We start from the raw sequence: 20248 nt of genomic DNA on the forward strand, positions 1-20248 counted from the left end.
AAACACATGCTTTTTCAAAAGTAGTGAAAAAAAATGTGTGAGTAGGAAGAAGCCCTTGGTGGCATTGTACAGAGTAAAGCTCCCTATTTATCAGGAAGGATCGTTTGTGGAGGAAATCTATGGGAATGATCTTGTTCCAGGGTTTAGTCGGACTGTATTTATATGAAAAGTTAAGTTGAACCCTGCTTTACACACCATAATGAAAACCCTCCGTGTGACAGCGAACATGTGACTTCTGAAAAATGAAAAGTAAGATACTTCAGTAGAGTCTTCCTCCAGACCACTGCCCGGTAACCTTTGAAAGTTTGCTGCTGCGCTCCTGTCCATAAAGGAGCATGGCTGTACTGTGCAGGTGCAGTGATGGCCCACACATGCAAAGTGGAGGAAAAAGCCGAGCCCAGGCAGCTCCATGCTACTGTGCAAGCATGCACTGACTTGCACAGCCTGCGCACGTTCACGGATGGGAGCGCAGCTGCACAAACCTATTTGACAAGCCCTTGTCAAATACTGTATATTCCGGCATATAAGACGACTGGACGACCCCACAACTTTTCCGGTTAAAATATAGAGTTTGGGAAATACTCGCTGTATAAGACTACCTCTTCCAACGCACACCAAATTAAAAAAAAATAAATCATATACTGGTGCTATGTATGAACATATACTGGTGTTGTACTGTATGTCGTACCCAGTATATAACAGTATACAGGCAATTGACTGGTTGGATTGGTCTACTCTGCCTTGGTCTGAGCCCACTAATGCAGTTGTGTCCGCTTCTGTCCGCTTTTCAGTATCTGTAACATTGATGTTTTGCTAAAAAGCAGACACAACTGCGTTAGTGGGCTCAGGCCCTAAGTGTATTGGTCAGCTATCCTTGCCTTCCTGTTTATCAGAGCAGTATGGAAGAATAGATCGCGCTGTGCCCATAAACGCGTATCACCCGGCATCAATGACACCCGGCGTACAAGACGACCCCTGACTTCTCAGAAGATTTTCAAGTGTTAAAAAGTAATCTTATATGCCAGAATATACAGTAGGTTTGGGGGAAGCCTGTGGATTATTCAGAGGCTAAAGTGAGTATCTAACCTTTTCTATTACAGGTACTCTTTAATGAAGTATGATGATGTGCAGGATCCTATGTGCCAGTGATTCACTTCCCTCTTGTGTTATTGCCATCCAGTATTTATTAGCGGTATATACTGTGTAACTTCAGATTCTGAAATGTGGCTTTCTGTACATAATGTAGACTACTTCTTGTATTTTTGCAGAATCAAATATAAGTCGATGTGGATTTCGTGGTTCATCGTGTTTGGGATTACTATTTAATCCATCAAAGGTATATTTATTTATACATATGGTATATCTGATCTTTTTTTTTTTAAAGAAATATGAAGTGATTTATTTTGCTTTTTATTTATGTATTTTTTATGTTTAAAAGTAGACTTTTAAAGAGACACTGAAGTGAAAAAAAATTATTATATAATGAATTGGTTGTGTAGTACAGATAATTACTAGAACACGAGTAGCAAAGAAAATATACTCATATTTTTAGTTTCAGTTATATATTTTGTTTTTTTTTTTTGTTGTTGTTTTTTTATAATATTGCATCATTCACTTATACTTGCAGTTTACACACTATTTAGCATTCTAAATGATTTTACAGAGCAGGCTAGTGAACTTTTGAACTGTCCTCTGCAGGAAAAAAAAATACAGTGTCAGACACTTGAGATAAGCTTCAGAAGACAGGGTTCTCTTCGACTTTGAAGTGGTGGAGCTCAATGGCTCTTTTGCATAGATAACAACTGGAGTTTAACGCTTCCTGTACTGGAAACAATATTAGACTTATGTCTCTGCTCCTAATGTTTTATTTCTTAACTGTACAACACATACAAATCATTATATCATAATTTTTTTTTATCGCTTCAGTATCTCTTTACATATCAGAGCTTTGACATGTTGTTGTGTGAGTGCAGCTGTAAAGCCACGGCTGCTGTTGGTAAGCTAATTTTTTTTTTCAAAAATGTTGTTGTCAGGGTCATGGGATCTATCACCCGTATGACAGCGGGCACATTGCCATGACGTACACCGCTCTGTGTAGTCTGCTGATACTCGGGGATGATTTGAGCCGGGTGAATAAGGAGGCATGCTTGGCAGGACTGCGGGCACTTCAGCTGCCAGATGGAAGGTATGCCACTTCTAGCTTCTAATGGTGATTCTGACAGGAATGCTTCTAGACAAGACACAGAACATTTATATTGCGCTTTTCTCCGATTAGACTCTCTTCAGGGGTGCAGCCACTTAGGGCGCCCTCTACATGTGACCAGGATCATTAGGGAGCCTTGCCCAAAAGTTTCACGTACCTGCTTGAGCAGTTCAAAGGCTCAAATCCCACATTGAGGACAACAGCCTTACCAGTATGCTATTCCGCTGGCCCTAAAGGATGGAACTTAGTACACGGGAGAGAACAAAGTTACTTCAGGCCTCACGTATCCAAAAATCAATATAAACTTTATTGTGGGCAGTATACCATAACAGATATCAAAACCCCCAGTTAATTAAAATCTTAAAAACACTGAGATCTATATATAAGTGACACTTACCCCACATACACACAGCCCGCATACTTTCATGACACTCGTACCGCTATAGATTATGCCCTAGGTAATGATGGGCACAATTGCTGAAATATTAGGATGGTGTAGGTAGTTGGTCCAACAGCTTGATAATAAACACAAGATGCTATGCATTGGTTAACCATGCAATCCAGCAAGCAGGAAGCAGATAGTAGCAGCTCTAAGTAGCAGATAGTAAAGTTTGAACTGTATCATATGCTGGCTTGTTACATCAGTCTGATCAACTAACTTGCCTAAATGCATTTCCTGGTTGGATGCATGTATCATATTATGCTGCTTGGACACTTATGCTTCATACACACTTGAGATAAAAGTCTTTGGAAAATGCAAGATCACAGACCAATTTTACCCCCTTCCATGTAGTATGAGAGCCATACCTACACAGTCTATTCTATGGAGTTGCACTCCCCATCAGATAAAATCTTTGCAAGATGCTGCACACAGAGATGCCCGTACACATTCAAAAGATTATTATCTGCAAAAGATCTGTTCCTGCAAAAAATCCATTCCTGCAAAATGCATTCATAGTCTATGAGATCTGCAGATCATCATACACACCTTGTTTAACAGACTTCATCTGCATATCTGGCAATCATCTGCAGATCTGAAAATCCATCCTGGTGGATCTGATCTGCAGATGATCTGCAGATGATTGTCTGTTAAACCAAGTGTGTATGAGGATCTGCAAATCTCATAGACTATGAATGCATTTTGCAGGAATGGATTTTTTGCAGGAACAGATCTTTTGCAGATAATGATCTTTTGAATGTGTACGGGCATCTCTGTGTGCAGCATCTTGCAAAGATTTTATCTGATGGGGAGTGCAACTCCATAGAATAGACTGTGTAGAGTATGGCTCTCATACTACATGGAAGGGGGTAAAATTGGTCTGTGATCTTGCATTTTCCAAAGACTTTTATCTCAAGTGTGTATAGGCCCATACACACGTCGGATTTTAGCGAACGACCCGTCGTTTGAACGTTCCGTCGTTCGGACGTTTACGCGTCAAATCCGACGTGTGTACAGACCATCGTTCGGGTGATAAGACTGGTTACCAACGATCCGCCGGGCGGATCGCTGGTAACCAGTCTTATCATCCGAACGATAGTCTGTACACACGTCGGATTTGACGCGGAAACGTCCGAACGACGGAACGTTCAAACGACGGGTCGTTCGCTAAAATCCGACGTGTGTATGGGCCTTATGAAGCATTACAGCTGCTACTATCTGCTTCCTGCATGTTGGATTGCATGGTTAACCAATGCATGGCATCTTGGACTGTTGCATCTAACTACGAAGCTTAGAGTATCTGTTAGGCATAAAATATTAAATTAATTCTCTACTGCAGGCTATTAAATTAATAAAAAGTATGCTAACCAGGCAATTCAAAAGTTTAAAACCAATCTTACTTTTATCCACATGAGCTGTTCTTTCCCCATGCCCCCAGACTCTAACAGCAGATGCAAAAGAGAAGTGACATGCATGCTGGATAAGCCTGATTGGCTGAAGCCTCTGTCACTCACCTCTCTTCTCATTGGCCGCCTGTTCTCCCCTTATGTGTGTGGTCGCAGCGGCAGCTAGGGCGCAGGTAGGGGGGCCCAGAGGCGTTCTCCTGACACTGGCCTCGACCCCCCCCCCCCCCCTCCAGTCCCATGTCCCCCTGACTCCGATCATCTGCAGCATGTGCCGTCACCGCATTCCCCCTCTTCCCCGCGCTGCAGATTGGGGAAGGATAAAGGTGGCGCACACAGACTCACCTAATATTGGTTCCAGGCTCTGCAGTTCCCTTCTATTCTCTCTGCACTGCCTCCAGCGGTTGTGCAGAGAATAGATGGGAACGGCGGCGCTTGGATCCAATATTAGGCGAGTCTGTGCCTGCTGCTTTTATCCTCCCCGCTGTGCTCCTAATCAGTGCAGGGAGGATGGGGATGCAGGGGGCGAGGAATCCAGCCAGAGAACACAAGATGGCCCCTGCCATCAACAGAACTCTCCACATTTACTGCACTTACTGCACTGAAACCAAAACCTGGACACTACAATACATCTGTTATGTAAGTAGAGCAAGTATTTATCTACTTACATATGTGTGGTTTTTTTTTGGGGGGGGGGCATATTTTTGCTAATCGTTTCTCTTTAAGCATCTGAGGAACTGTTTATGATTATGAGCTACTACCTACCTATTTCAGCATTGCCTGGGGCATAATCTTTGATGGAGCGGTATGTGTGTCATGAAAGTATGCGGGCTGTGTGTATGCGGGGTGAGTTTAGCTTATTCCTGAGATCTCAGGGCTCGTTTCCACTATTGCGGTGCGGAAACGCCTGGATTCCACCGCTGATGAAATCGCATGCGGCTGCGATTCCCCATGCATTTTTTGCCGCGAATTCGCATAGGTGAGGGTATATGCGATTTTAACCATGTCACTGTCTATGTGAATTAACATTGGTACCTAAGAAACGCATGGGGAAAACGCATGCGATTTCCCTATTAAATACATTGCATGCGATTCGCATGCATTCCACTCGCAGGCGAATTCTGCGGCTCTTTTGTGCGTTTTTTCACCGCTGAAAAAAACGCACCTCAACAACGCTACAGCAAAAATCAATTAACCCTTCGCACACTCACATGCAAATGTTCAAACAAATGCATTCACAGATTTACTCATCCAGGCACAACTGTTATCCCTACAGCTAAATTAAAAGCCAGAGGCGATGTGCCTGGATATATGTATGTTTATTCTTATCATTGACCCCTGTGGCTAGGGTCCAATTCGGTGCACTCCCCCCTTCCCCTGTATGTTTGTCAGCATGCAGACAGCTTATGCTGGTGTATGCGCATGGTGCACATGGACACATAACATTAGCTTCCTTGTGCGATTGGTAAGATGCACTGTCTTTCCCAGGAGAGGAAGTTAGGATGTGTGCTCCTAATCCATTGATAGGTTTGATGCAATGAATGTGTTTGCATGTCTGCACTATGCATGTTACAGGGCCAGAGTTAGGACACCTATGTTTACCTGGGTACTTCTACGCAGTATAGGTGACTAAGCATAAGAATGCATTTTTCTGTGAACTAAAACCCTGGCTTTTAATTTAGCTGTAGGGATAACAGTTGTGCCTGGATGAGTAAATCTGTGAATGCATTTGTTTGAACATTTGCATGTGAGTGTGCGAAGGGTTAATTGATTTTTGCTGTTTCTAGCCACACCCCCTTCAGCACCTCCCTTTCCTTAATAATTTATTTAATGTCCTAACTAGAGGCGATGTGCCTGGATATATGTATGTTTATTCAACAACGCTACAGTGGAAACAGGCCCATCCACTTGCGTTACATGTGCGAATCCGCATGCGTTAAACGCATGCGGATTCGCGATAGTGGAAACGAGCCCTCAGTGTTTTTAAGATTTTAATTAACTAGAGGTTTTGATATCTGTTATGGTATACTACAGGAGACATTGTACACAATCGCTTAAGCGCACATCCTAATTCATATAAAAGTCCACATAAACATCAATCAGGAGTTCTCATATGCCGTTCTTATATGCAGTTTGTTGATCTCTTGTGCCACCATCACCATGGACACCCTCCAAAGAAATAGCCTGCATAGCGTAACTCCGTATAAAACCTAAAACTTTAAGTTTTAAGTTTTATACGGAGTTACGCTATGCCGGCTATTTCTTTGAGGTACTTTGCATGGATAATGTGGAAAATTATAGTGGTCTAAAAGGACAGCATCACAGCGGTACCAGGATCCTAAAGTACTGAGACTCCTGGATTTGTGCATGGTTGGCTAGTCTAGCAGTGGCCAATACATCTGGTGAGTCTGTTTACTGTTGGGTGTCCATGGTGATGGTGGCACAAGAGATCAAGAAACTGCATATAAGAACAACATATGAGAACTCCTGATGTTTATGTGGACTTTTATATGAATTAGGATGTGCGCTTAAGCGATTGTGTAAAAGTTTTTAGGTCTTGCCGGACCTTGTGGTAGCACATTCCGTTGGGACGTTTTAATTTTGCATCAGCTATAGCGCATTGATATTATTTTACATACAGGAGACATTGGCAGTGCTTCCAAACAGGGGCTGCACCCAAATGGACTACCTGCAATAGATGTGCAGTGGACTAAAATACACATACACGCCGTGGGGAAGTCTAGTAGGGAATAATTTGTGCACATATTATTTATACTGAAGCTAATGTCCTCCTTTGCTGTACCTGTTTTGAAAGTGTTTCTTTCAGTTTCTGTGCAGTGCCTGAAGGAAGCGAGAATGACATGAGATTTGTGTACTGTGCTTCCTGCATCTGCTACATGCTCAGTGACTGGTCAGGGATGGATATGGAAAAGTCAATCGAATACATTAGGAGAAGCATGGTAAGTACTGTTTATTTAGACTGTGGCGCGCATTCACCTATTGGTTGAAAGACTGGATGTACTTCCTGACCAGTGACATACTTCCTGTCCAGCCAGGAACATGTCACTGTGGGGGGCGGGGCGCATAGTTATGCTTATTAACCTGTCAGCGCACTCTGTGAAATGAAAACTAACTTAAATGGTACCTTATTTTGATGGCTTAGGAAAATCAGAAAAATATCTGCAGAGCTGCAGTGCTATAAATATATTATGGTGCAGCCTTCACTGATAATAATGCCCTTTTGCTGGTTTTTCCTTCTTGCTGTCTAAGGTATCTGCTCAACAAGTCAGCAAATCAGTTTGGCCTCTCAGCCATCTCCACAAAGGACAGGTCCAAGGAAAAAAAAAATCTAATTACCTGGGGCTTCCTCCAGCCCCTGGCAGCCGATCTGTCCCTCACCACAACTCCAGTGTCCTGGGGTCCCCTCCGCTGCAGATGCCAACCCTGCCAGGTCAGCATCTTCTGCACTTCAGGAGTGCATGGCTGTGCAGAACGCTCCCGGCCACGTGATCGCACAGGCGCAAAGGATACCGACCTGGCAAGGTCGGCATCTGCAGTGGAGGGGACCCCAGGACACCAGAGCTGCGGTAAGAGACAGATCAACTGCCAGGGGCTGGAGGAAGCCCCAGGTAAGTAGATTTTTTTTTCCTTTTCATCTATCCTTTAAATGTTCTTCTTGGTTTATTGCAGATCAGTAAAAAGCCTTCCTCACTGACTCTTTATAAGATGTTGCCAAGGTGCTAATCATCACAGTTACATTTACAAGCAGGTATCCTCTGTGGTTACCCGAGATTGGGATTTCATAGAGTTGCAGTCCTGGAACACCAGCCAGTAATTGCCAGGCATTCTCCACATATCTGTGACATCTGTCAGCCTCAAACCTGTTTATTTTACATTTCTTTTAACAATGCTTGTGCATGATTCAAGTGAGAGAAAATTTCTGCTCATCACGCGGGAGTTGCTTTTCTTTTTTTTATTATCTTCCTTTATTTATAAAGTGACTAAATGTAACCCTGCAATGACAGCACCCTTCAGTTATGTGTATAAAATTACAGATTGTTACCTGAAACAGTTAGACGTGATTATTTCAGGTAATGGTTTGTTCCATGGCTTACAGTGTGATTGGCCTTTTTGGGAACAACAGTAAACATTCTAGCATTTTCTCACTTGCAGTATGGCTTAGTCCTAGAAATTCTGCAGCAGGCTCTTGGTGATGCTTACTAGTAGTGAAGGCGATTGAAAATGTCTGTCAGTACCGGTAATATCATTAGTGTGCGTCATTCGGTGCCAGTGAAGCAGCATCAGCACCAGCTGAAAAGTCAGTGCAAGCAGATTGTTTTTTGTTTTTTCCCCAGCGCTTCCATTGTGTCACTGAACTATACACCTAAAATGTGTGCATGGCTTTGTGTGCCATCCTATCTCCATGTCGTGTCAGCTTATCTTGCATCAGTAAAGAACACTGGGCTAAATTTATCAAGAGTGTCTGAGACAAAATATTGGTAGGTTTTTAGAAATCCATGCAGAACTGTCCCAGGCATCTTAAGAAATCATTAGATAGTGCAGATTCCTTCTAAAACTGTTGTAACATAGGAGGAACTAGGATGGTCTCAGACAGTTCAGTGTGTGAGGGGAATTGCCGTTGCTGAGGTAACCAAAACACCTGCTGTACTGATAGCAGCAGGCTCTGAGGAGGAATCCAGCAGGGAGGAGGAGCACATCATAAATCATGTCTAGCCTGCACCCTGCAATCATGTCTACCTGCAGTTCTATACCTGTAGAACTGCTATCAAGCACTTCTTAATCTGCAGCAGTTTAGGGATGGATTTGCACTTTTCTTAACTGTAGTGCAGCTCTAGAAATTCATGCTAAATTGCCACTATTACCTAGGACTTAAGAAGGTTCTTATTATCGCGCAGAACGGTTCTCCCTGCTGGTTAGAACAGATTAAGAAGAAAAAGCTGTCGGTAATGCATTGATAAATCTCCCCTTCTGGCTTCTGGCGGTGTCTCGCATGCAGGAAAGCATTTAGTGTCTATTGGTGGCATTCGTTGTTTCTCACCACCATTGGGTGACTCCGGAGGCGTGGCGGTAAGCAGCCCTGGAAGCAGCACGTTGCTTCTAGGGCTGGATGAAAGTGGTAAATAAGAATAAAACAGGTTGTTTGCCCATATTGATATCTGACCTCAAAGTGCATTGTACTCAACCAGCCACTCTGCTGGAAGCCACTCTTTTGTGTGATGCACTGTTGCTTGGCTATAGCCGAGTGCCATGTATTATTGAATGAGTAGTGGAAGAAGGATGACAGCAGCTTTCAATGGGCGGGGAGAGCATAAGAACAATTTGCTCACTCGTCCCTTGTGCGTCAGTATCTCAAACAATCTCTAAAGGCTCATACACACGTCGGATTTTTACAAACGACCAGTCCTTTGGACGTCAAATCGGGCGTTTGTACAGTCGGTCGTTCAGCTGATAACGCTGGTTTTGACGGATCCGCCTGGTCAGATCCTTTCAAAAGCAGCGTTATCAGCTGAACGACCGACTGTACAAACGCCCGATTTGACATCCAAACGACCGGTCGTTTGGAAAAACTTGACGTGTGTATGCAGGCTTTCTCAACCAGGGTTCCTTGAGTACTCTGCAGGGGTTCCTTGGCATTCTCCCCCATCCTTGTGGGAAGTATGATAGAGAGCACACTATAACACGGGGAAATGTAAAAAAAAAAAAAAACCATTAAAATTAGAATAATAATGAGCACATTACTAAAAAGCACTAGAATAAGGAGTCAGTATAAGGCAATATCACTGAGCCCTGCTGCGCAGCTGACGTGCTGTGTTGCTATGTGGGGGAGGGGGTGACGAGTGGCGCATGTGTGACATCACACAGTGGGTGGGGGAGTGGCGCAAACAATGGGGTCGTCGTGGGGGGGGGAGGGATTTGGGGAGAATCGCTAGATCCGTCCGGATCACTTGCGGGTTGAGTGTCGGGTGCCATATAAACGCTTGATGTGTGCAAGTCTTACTGATGTGTGTCCCCTCTAGCTTGTACGAGGCTTAACTTTCACTGAGAACTAATAAGGGCTGATAAAACTTTATCTAGCTAAAGGCGGCCACACACCATACCATTTTTAAATATCCGTTCAATTTAAGAATTGCAATCAATTTTTCTGACTGATTGTAACATTTCAAAAATATGACCAATGTACCACACACCTATGTTAAATTTTTCCCCAATTATGATAAAAATGATTGGAAACTCTGAGAAAATTGCTTGGGTGTGTATATTAATAAATTGACAATCTAACACACACCGTACAATCTTTAGAGTAATTGAAGAAAAATATCTGAAAAACACGGGAAATCCGATCAGATTTTTCAGTCGAATGAAAAAAAAAGCTTTGGACTTTTTCGGGAAATCCGATCGTTTTTATCGAATTGCCGTAAAATCGGATCATTTTATTGTATCGTGCATGGCCAAGATCCGATCGGATTTACCGCTTTTTTCGATTTAAATCTATCCGGAATGCCAGATATTTCTCTTCAATTTCTACTAAAGATTGTATGGTGTGTTGGATTGTTAAAGGGGAACTGAAGTGAGAGTGATATGGTTATCTATTTTTAGAGAATACCAGTTGCCTGGCTGTCCTGCTGATCTATTTGGCTATAATAGTGTCTGAATCAGAGAGGTCCAGGCCCACCTGCACTCCCCTCCAGGTATCGCGCATTGGCCTTGGGGCCCCGGCCAGTGAGAGAGGTCCGGGGCCCCTGGCCATCGTGCGAACCAATCGTGTGTTTTTAAACGTTTTTTTTCAGCTGTAGGACATGGCGGACAGGTGAGCGGTTAGGGAGGGACCCCTGTGGGAGGGATGCCTGCACGGGGCGGTCCTGCTAGCGACGCAATCTTGCGATTTGCGTCCAACTGAAGCCTCCCACCTGAATGCTAATGGCTGCTAGATGTGGTATGGCAGGTAAAGGGTGTATGACAGTGCATCCTGATTGGCTGACGAGCACCTGCTGACGACTCAAATGTAGCTGCATGCATGTATTGCTGTGTTCTATTGCTTGTGTGTGTCGAATTTAGCATTCAGTATGGAGGCAGTGTTGGTGGGTTTTCTGGATGTGAGAGGTCCAGAGCCTGGGTGTGAGAGGTCCAGGCCCACCTGCACTCCCCTCCAGGTATCGCGCATTGGCCTTGGGGCCCCGGCCAGTGAGAGAGGTCCGGGGCCCCTGGCCATCGTGCGAACCAATCGTGTGTTTTTAAGTGTCTGAATCACACCAGAAACAAGCATGCAGCTAATCTTATCAGATCTGACTATAATGTCAGAAACACCTGATGTGCTGCATGCTTGTTCAGGGGCTGTGGCTAAAAGTATTAGAGGCAGTGGATCAGCAGGATAGCCAGGCAAACTGGTATTGCTTAGAAGTAAACATATATGGCAGCCTCCACGTGTCTCTCACTTCAGTTGCCCTTTAATTTATTAATATACACACCCTAGCAATTTTCTCTGAGTTTCCAATCATTTTTATCATAATTGAGGAAAAAATTGAACATAGGTGTGTGGTACATTGGTCATATTTTTGAAATGTTACTATCAGTCAGAAAAATTGATTGAAATGTTTAAATTGAACAGATATTTAAAAAATTGTATGGTGTGTGTGTGGCCACCTTTAGAAATACTTCTAAGAGGTGGGGCTGTAAGTTCAGTAGTTTAGGATTTGTGTGGGAGCTGAAAAAACATGAAAAACTCATCCTTCACCTGAGAAAGTAAAGGTTTTAATCCTGCGATTTTAATTTCTTAACTAATAAATACAAAATAGGACTGTGGAATGTCAGGAAAATCCTATACAGGCCCACCAACAGTGTATGTTTTGTGGAAATCCACAGAGGTAATCAGTTCTGCTGAAACGCTAATTACCTCACCTGTGAGTCTATGCATTTCCTGCAAAACATGCACTGTCGGTAGGCCTTGAGGACAGTGTTGGGGAACTGTGCTATATAGGATTAAGAGAATTCTTTCTTCAGTTTATTGTCATTTCAGGTGTGATTTTAATAGAAATGTGTAGTGCTCTGTAAATGCAGAGACTTGACTCCTCCGTGTTCATAATGCCAGGAATACACGAGTTGACCTGGTGGCTCGATTAGCCGCCGGATCGACTCCTGCCGTGTCCCCGCGGCCGCCCGGATCGATTCCCGTTCGTCCCCGCAGGCACTTCCTTATCAGCGGTTCGTTTTCTTCCATTGTCCGCCCACGGGGATCGAGCGCGGAATCGATCCGCCGCGTGATCGGACACGTCGGAAATAATCAATCGAGCCATCAGCGGCTCGATTGATAAGGAAGAACCGCACCGTCTATTCCCAGCATTATGCGGGCGGACAATGGAAGCAAACAAACCGCTGATAAGGAAGTGCCCGCGGGGACGAGCGGGAATCGATCCGGGCGTCGATCCGGAGTCTAATTGAGTCGCCGGGTCGACTCGTGTATTCCCAGCATAAGTCTGCTTTACACAAAGTATGTCAGTCTACACAGTGTATTTGGATGCCTGTCATCTATATTGATAGGATACACTAGTATTGTTTAATCCTGATCTTTTGCAACTGCTCAGAACACCAGCTTGCTTTGTTTTGTGTCCTGTTCCATATGCAAATGGTGGTGCCTCCCGCCCTTTGTGACTTGCTAGGTTTTTATGTTTTGCATATAATTTTCAAAGGTAGAACATGATATGACGGCATTCTATGAAGGTGTACAGTGTTTCATTGTTCTTTTATCTTACACGGTATGTAGTGTGCAGTTATCACGCGTTCTATTTTGTTACTTGTCTTCATTCAGAATAGTAATTTGCAAGCCGCTGTCTAAAGTTCCAGGTTGGAAGACAGGCGGTATTGTCATGGCTTGCAAACTAGTCTTTGCAGTATGGAAATGCTTGCACAGAACAATAGGTATTTTATTTAGTGTTATCACATTGTAGATACTGTAGCATGGTGGGTGATGCTCACCAGTGGCTGTGCTAATGTGTATGGGTGATTTGTTTCTGGAAAGGTTAAAGTGAACCCACGGTGGTTCAAAAACAAAAATTAGATATTTAGCCAGGGAGAGGGAAAACTGAATAGTGCAGAGGCTTCCCATATGCTCCTCAACCCCACTATTGTCACACACAGACCCTCTGAATATATCCCACAAGAGTTTGTCACATATGTTCTTGTAGCGGTCCCTGCCGCGTAGGGCGCAGCTGTAGCGGTCCCTGCCGCGTAGGGCGCAGCTGTAGCGGTCCCTGCCGCGTAGGGCGCAGCTGTAGCGGTCCCTGCCGCGTAGGGCGCAGCTGTAGCGGTCCCTGCCGCGTAGGGCGCAGCTGTAGCGGTCCCTGCCGTTGTTTTTTTTTAAACTTGTTACAATTTGCTATTTAACTTGGGAACTTCTTATTCGGTATGGCTCGTACAGGCCGCACATACAGGAATAGGCATTATTGAATACACTGGTTATTTCCAGTTAATCTTTAAGCCCCGTTTAATGAACCCATAGAATCGCTATACGATAAGCAGGGTTGCAGAAAGCCATGCTTTTTGATAGCTACCCTTTAACAATGAGACAGGCAAAAGGGCGCTGAACAATTGGGCTTTGCCATAGGCTGTAAGGGGAATTACAGCTAGAACTGCACTCAGAGGGTAATTTGGGCGCCGGCAAAAGACAGAGCCCAGATTACAAATAAAACCAGTGCAATTCAGGCAGACAAATTGCATCTTTCCCGAGTCCATGGAGGAGGAATAGTAAGTAACGATGCCAGAAATATGCAATAGCAGGGTGAGGCGTTGTTCGGCATAACCCTGTGTCCTAATTTTCTTGTGTGCTGGTAGTGTACAAGCCTAAAAAATATAAATTGTTGTAGAGTATCAGGTTTACACAATAAAGGGAACCTAAGGTGAGAGGGCTGTGGAGGCTGCCATATGTGTTTTCTTGTAAACAAAACCAGTTGCCTGGCAGCCCTGTTGATCTTCTGGCATAAGTAGTGTCTGAGTCAAAACCCTGGAACAAGCATATGTCTGATCCAGTAAAACCTGAGTCACTTGAGTACCTGATTTGCTGCATGCTTGCTTGGGATCTATGGCTAAAAGTATTAGAGGCTGATGATTAGCAGGACAGCCATGCAACTGGTATTGTTTAAAGGGATACTGTAGGGGGGTCGGGGGAAAATGAGTTGAACTTACCCGGGGCTTCTAATGGTCCCCCGCAGGCATCCTGTGCCCGTGTAGCCACTCACCGATGCTCTGGCCCCGCCTCCGGTTCACTTCTGGAATTTCAGACTTTAAAGTCTGAAAACCACTGCGCCTGCGTTGCCATGTCCTCGCTCCCACTAATGTCCCCAGGAGCGTACTGTGCAGGTACAGACCATACTGGGCCTACGCAGTATGCTCCTGGTGACATCAGCGGGATCGAGGACACGGCAACGCAGGCACAGTGGTTTTAAGTGGTTTTCAGACTTTAAAGTCTGAAATTCCAGAAGTGAACCGGAGGCGGGGCCGGAGCATCGGTGAGTGGCTGCACGGGCACAGCATGTCTGTGGGGGATCATTAGAAGCCCCGGGTAACTTCAACTCATTTTCCCCCGACCCCCTACAGTATGCCTTTAAAGGGCAACCGAAGTAAGAGGGATATGGAGGTTGCTATATTTATTTCCTTTTAAAGAGACACTGAAGCGAGACTAAATCTCGCTTCAGCTCTCATATATAGCAGGGGCACGTGTGCCCCTGCTAAAACGCCGATATCCCGCGGCTAAACGGGGGTCCCTTCACCCCCAACCCACCCCCCGCAAAAGTTGGTCGCTAGGTTGGTCGTAGATTAGCCCTTCCTGGAGGCAGGGCTAACGGCTGCAGCCCTGCCTGCAGTCGTGTCTATCAGACGCGCATCGCCGCCTCTCCCCCGCCCCTCTCAGTGAAGGAAGACTGAGAGGGGCGGGGGAGAGGCGGAGATACGCGTCTGACAGACGCGCGTGGAGCAGGGCCGAGGCGGCTAGCCCTGCCTCAATGCGGAAGCGCTCCCCCGCATTACGGAGGGGATTTGGGGGGACAGGGACCCCCGTTAAGCCGCGGGATGGCAGTGTTTTAGCAGGGGCACAAGTGCCCCTGCTATATATGAGGTCTGAAGCGAGATCTATTCTCGCTTCAGACTCTCTTTAAGCAATAACAGTTGCCTGGCTGTCCTGCTGATCCTCTACCTCTAATACTTTTAGCCATAGGCCCTGAACAAGCATGCAGCAGATCAGGTGTTTCTGACATTATTGTTACATCTGATAAGATTAGCTGCATGCTTGTTTCTGGTGTGATTCAGCCCCTGTCGCAGACAAATAGAGCAGCAGGGCTGCCAGGCAACTGGTGTTGTTTAGAAGGAAATTAATATGGCAGCCCCTCTTTCTTCTCACTTCAGTTGTCCTTTAAAAGGAAATAAATATGGCAGCCTCCATATCCCTCTCTCCTCGGGTTCCCTTTAACCTGCCTGTAATTACAGTCCTGCCTTTAATATGTGCAAGCAGGGCCCTCTGACTTCAGAGACTGCCAGGGAGACTCCAAGTATCGTTGGTCAAAATCTGTATTTTTTTTCTTTGTTTTTTTAGACATATGAAAACGCGCTGGGCCAAGGAGCTGGTCTGGAAGCTCATGGTAAGATTTCTTTTATTTATTCCATAATTTCATCTTCTTCCTGTCTATGTCCCCTTCCTTTACTTCTAGCTTCTATGAACCCCTTTACCAGCCTGGCCAGTCTCCTTTCATCCTTACTGACTCTCTCATTTCAGCACAGGCACAAGCCCCTTCTGTTCCAGCATCACTTTTATCTCATGAAACGTGCAGTTCAGCAGTGTTATTATTGGTCTAGGGCCATTTGTCTCAGGAATCCCAGTAAAGAAAATGAATGTGGGAATGGGATATTTGCACTTTGTGCCAGGGCAGCAAAACAAAATTGTCTGTCCAAAATTGGACATGTTTTATCCAAACAGCTATGTTAAAAAAGAACTTGTGTTTAAAGTCCAGGTCCTGGCACAGATCTGAACATCCCATGTAACAGCTTAGTCAGCAGAGTGGCCAAATGTTGCCTTATTGTGTCACTTGAGGTTTCTACAGCTAAACGTTCGTATTTGTATTGTCTGAATCAACCCACATGAAGTAAATAAAGGACAACTGAAGTGAGAAGAATATGGAGGCTACTATATTTACCGGTATTTCCTTTTAACCACTTGAGGACCCACCCTTTACCCCCCCCCCCCCCCCCTTAAGGACCAGCGCTGTTTGTTGGGATCTGTGCTGGGTGGGCTCTGCAGCCCCCAGCACAGATCAGCGGGCACGCAGAGTGATCAGATCGCCCCCCTTTTTTCCCCCCTGTGGGGATGATGTGCAGGGGGGGTCTGATCGCTCCTGCCTGCAGGCATGTTGCGGGGGGGCACCTCAAAGCCCCCCTCCGCGGCGAAATTCCCCCCCTCCCTCTCCTACCTGTCATGCCCAGTGATCGGGGCTGCACAGGACGCTATCCGTCCTGTGCAGCCAGTGACAGGACGTCCCCTGTCACATGGCGGCGATCCCTGGCCGCTGATTGGCCGGGGATCGCCGATCTGCCTTAGCAGCGCCGTACAATGTAAACAAAGCAGATTATTTCCGCTTGTGTTTACATTTAGCCTGCGAGCCACCATCGGCGGCCCGCAGGCTATTCACGGAGCCCCCCGCCGTGAATTGACAGGAAGCAGCCGCTCGCGCGAGCGGCTGCTTTCTGATTGATCAGCCTGCAGCTGTTGACGCAGTACTGCGTCGCTGGTCCTGCAGCTGCCACTTTGCCGACGCACGGTATAAGCGTGCGGTCGGCAAGTGGTTAAACAATACCAGTTGCCTTGCAGCCCTGCTGATCTGTTTGGCTACAGTAGTGTCTGAATCCCACCAGAAACAAGCATGCCGCGAATCTTGTCAGATCTGACAATGTCAGAAACACCTGATATGCTGCATGCTTGTTCAGGGTCTATGGCTAAAAGTATTTGAGGCAGAGGATCAGCACGGCTGCCAGACAACTGGTATTACTTAAAAGCAAAGAAATATGGCAGCCTCCATATACCTCTCACTTCATTTTTCCTTCGACAGCAGGCTCTGTGGTTTTCTGCTTAGCTCAGCATCATTCTGCTGTTCAGGCAGCAAGGGGCGGGGCACAGACAGAAAAGAGAGCAGTGCAGTCTGCACTTCTGGCAGTCTACAGGAAGTGTCTGTGGAAGGGGCTCCTGTCCAGGTAACATAACTCTTTCCGTACCGGACTGTTCTGGCCTTTAAGGACCAGAACCATCCTTTCTCTGTTTTGCTGTGTGATTACTGTGTGGCTCGCGCAACGAAATACGGAAGCTCTGCCGTCAGTAGGATAGAACAATGGCCCAAACGGCAAGGGTGATGTGAATGTGCAGCATGGCTGATTGAAATCTACGCCCCCAAATGAGGTGTATATTTCAATCATCGAGGCCTGGAAGCGGTTCCCGCCTTCATCCCTTACCGTCTCCGTAAGCTGACTGGAGGGAAGGGACGCAGGTGGGGAGCGGCGGTAAATGACAGCCTGGATGTAAACAGTCGGCTAGCGACAAGCTGCATGTCGCTAGCAGAGCGCAGGGGGCCTGGGAAGGGGGGCACAGTATAGTAACAGAGGCTGGTTCTGCATACAATGACCAGCCTCTGTGTCCTAATAGCATTCTAAAAACCCACCTCGGGTTCTCTTTTTAAAGTGATGTATGTTGCATCAGTAAACGAGTAGCGTATCCACAAATAAAATACAGAGCTACTGCAAGGGTAGAGCAGGCTGTTTATTTTTTTTTTTCCTGAACTAAAAATACTGAACTGATGCAACCTGTTCAGAAACTTTTTTTTTTTTTTTTTTTTTTTAATTTGCTGAGAGTCCATTACAAGATAAAAATATACTGTAACTGCGCTCGGTAGCGCCACACCACGGCCCCCACGGGTAATAGATGATGAGACCAAAAAGGAGTTGTGAGGTACTTTTTCATTCAAGACGGTTTTACACTAGATTTTGGCTTTGTGGTGCAATACGATGCTCCTGTCTCATTGTACTGCAACGCCAAAAATGTACTGCAATGCCGACAGGGTCAAAAAGTGATGGTTAAAGAGACAATGAAGCGAAAAAAAAAATTGATATGATTTGTATTTATAGTGCAGCTAAGAAATAAAACATTAGGAGCACAGATATGAGTCTCATATTGTTTCCAGTACAGGAAGAGTTAAGAAACTCCAGTTGCAAAAGAGCATATCTGAGCTCCACTACTTAAGCTTATTATCTCAAGTGTCTGGAACTGTATTGTTTTTTTTTCCCTGCAGAGAACAGTTCAAAAGTTCACAAGCCTGCTCTGTAAAATTATTTAGAATGCAGAGTAGTGTGTAAACGGCAAATATTAGAGAATGATGCAATGTAATAAAAAAAACACTGTAACTGAAAACTAAAAATATGAGAATATTTTCTTTGATACTAATGTTGTAGTAATTATCCGTACTACACAATTAATTCATTATATCATCTTTTTTTTTACTTCAGTGTCTCTTTAAAAGCCAGTAATATTAGTAAGGACACCCCAAGGCGAGAGTGATATGGAGGCTGCCATTTTCATCTCCCTGTAAACAATACTAGTTGCCTGGCAGTCCTGTTGTTTTTCTGACACACCTACATAGTGTCTGAGTCAGAACCCTGCAACAAGCATATGGCTAATCCAGGTAAACGTGAGGCAGCTGAGTCAGAGTACCCGATCTGCTACATGCTTGTTCAGGGTCCATGGCAAAAAGTATTAGAGGCAGAGGATCAGTAAGACTGCCAGGCAACTGGTGGTGTTTAAAAGAAAATGAATATGGCAGCCTCCATATCACTCTCACCTCGAGTTCCCTTTGTGTGTGATGGCTGCTTACCTTCTGGGATGTGATCATTATTGACCTTTTCAGTCAGAAATCTAAAGTGTGTAGAAATGTCCCCTGACATTGCAGGCTTCCCCTCTGGAGATCAACCCACTCAGATTGCTGTCCTGCAGTGCCCTTTGTCCCTGTAGGAATATTGAAGGTGTGTACACAGATTAACTGTCTCTTTCATTGCTTTGGTCAGGTGGATCCACATTTTGTGGAATAGCTTCACTTTGTCTTATGGGAAAACTTAAAGATGTATTTTCTGAGAGAGAACTAAATCGAATACGAAGGTGGTGCATCATGAGACAGCAGAACGGCTATCATGGAAGACCCAACAAACCTGTGGACACCTGTTACTCCTTTTGGGTGGGAGCAACTTTAAGGGTAAAAACTTGCACAATACCACAAGCTTTGAAGGTAGAACAGAAAAATGGTTCAAATAAGGTTTTTGATGAGTTCTTTTCTCCTTTATTTCAGCTCTTGGACATCTTCAAATATACAAATTTTGAGAAAAACAGAAATTTTATCTTGTCCACGCAAGACCGCCTTGTTGGAGGCTTTGCTAAATGGCCAGATAGTCACCCAGGTAATGCATGATTTGTTCAGTCCTTTCTGATACATGAGTTGGGTTGTGGTAACAGAGGCAAGCCAGGAAGCACAGAGCCTATGCAGAGGGGCCACCCCTGTGCAGACGAGGTGCCCTTCCTACTTGTTGTTATGGTGCCTATAGGAGGCCCTGTATAAATACTGTTCATGCAGAGAGGTCAGCTTTAGTAGAGGTGGGTGGTCTGAGTTTTGGGCAGATTTTGGGTTAGGCTGCATTTCCATATGTGTGATTTTCCTGCGAATGTTCTAAACATAAATACACATTAGCATGCAAGCCAATGATTGTGAATGAGCTAGTTTCCATTTCTTGCTAATTTACATATGCGATTAATTGCAAGGAAAAAAAAATGACAACCTGCTACATTTTTTAGCATTCCATTTGCAATTTACTGCATACAATGCAAAAAAAAAAAAACACCTACAATGTGGTGTTTTTTTTTTTTTTTTTTTTTTTTTTTTTATGCACCAATAGGAACTTGCCATGTTGTCACTTGGCAATAAAAGTTGAGATTTTTTTTTTCAACAATAATGCCTCTTGTATATCAACTTACTATCTTTTGGGAGGCACCAATGTCATTTCCCATCAAAAAATTACTTGCTGGTTGAGTAAAAGTAACTTTTTTTTAAGTCAAAAATTGCCAGGGGTATTACTAATTATGGGCAGCACTGTATGTGCAGCCACTATAGATAA

The 20248-nt window shown here is 44.8% G+C and overlaps 1 protein-coding gene across 2 annotated transcripts in view; it reads left to right on the forward strand.

Moving 5' to 3' along the window:
* PGGT1B (protein geranylgeranyltransferase type I subunit beta) overlaps positions 1 to 20248 on the forward strand; it is a 45198-nt gene that overhangs the window by 23837 nt on the left and 1113 nt on the right. For both annotated transcript variants that reach the window (XM_068271676.1, XM_068271675.1), the window contains exons 3-8: positions 1269 to 1336; positions 2034 to 2185; positions 6873 to 7005; positions 15645 to 15690; positions 19151 to 19335; positions 19429 to 19537. In XM_068271676.1, coding sequence (XP_068127777.1) covers positions 1269 to 1336; positions 2034 to 2185; positions 6873 to 7005; positions 15645 to 15690; positions 19151 to 19335; positions 19429 to 19537 — 693 coding nt within the window. The remainder of the gene's footprint in view (positions 1 to 1268; positions 1337 to 2033; positions 2186 to 6872; positions 7006 to 15644; positions 15691 to 19150; positions 19336 to 19428; positions 19538 to 20248) is intronic.

This window comes from Hyperolius riggenbachi, chromosome 1 (assembly GCF_040937935.1).
Source record: "Hyperolius riggenbachi isolate aHypRig1 chromosome 1, aHypRig1.pri, whole genome shotgun sequence".
In the NCBI taxonomy this organism is placed as follows: domain Eukaryota; kingdom Metazoa; phylum Chordata; class Amphibia; order Anura; family Hyperoliidae; genus Hyperolius; species Hyperolius riggenbachi.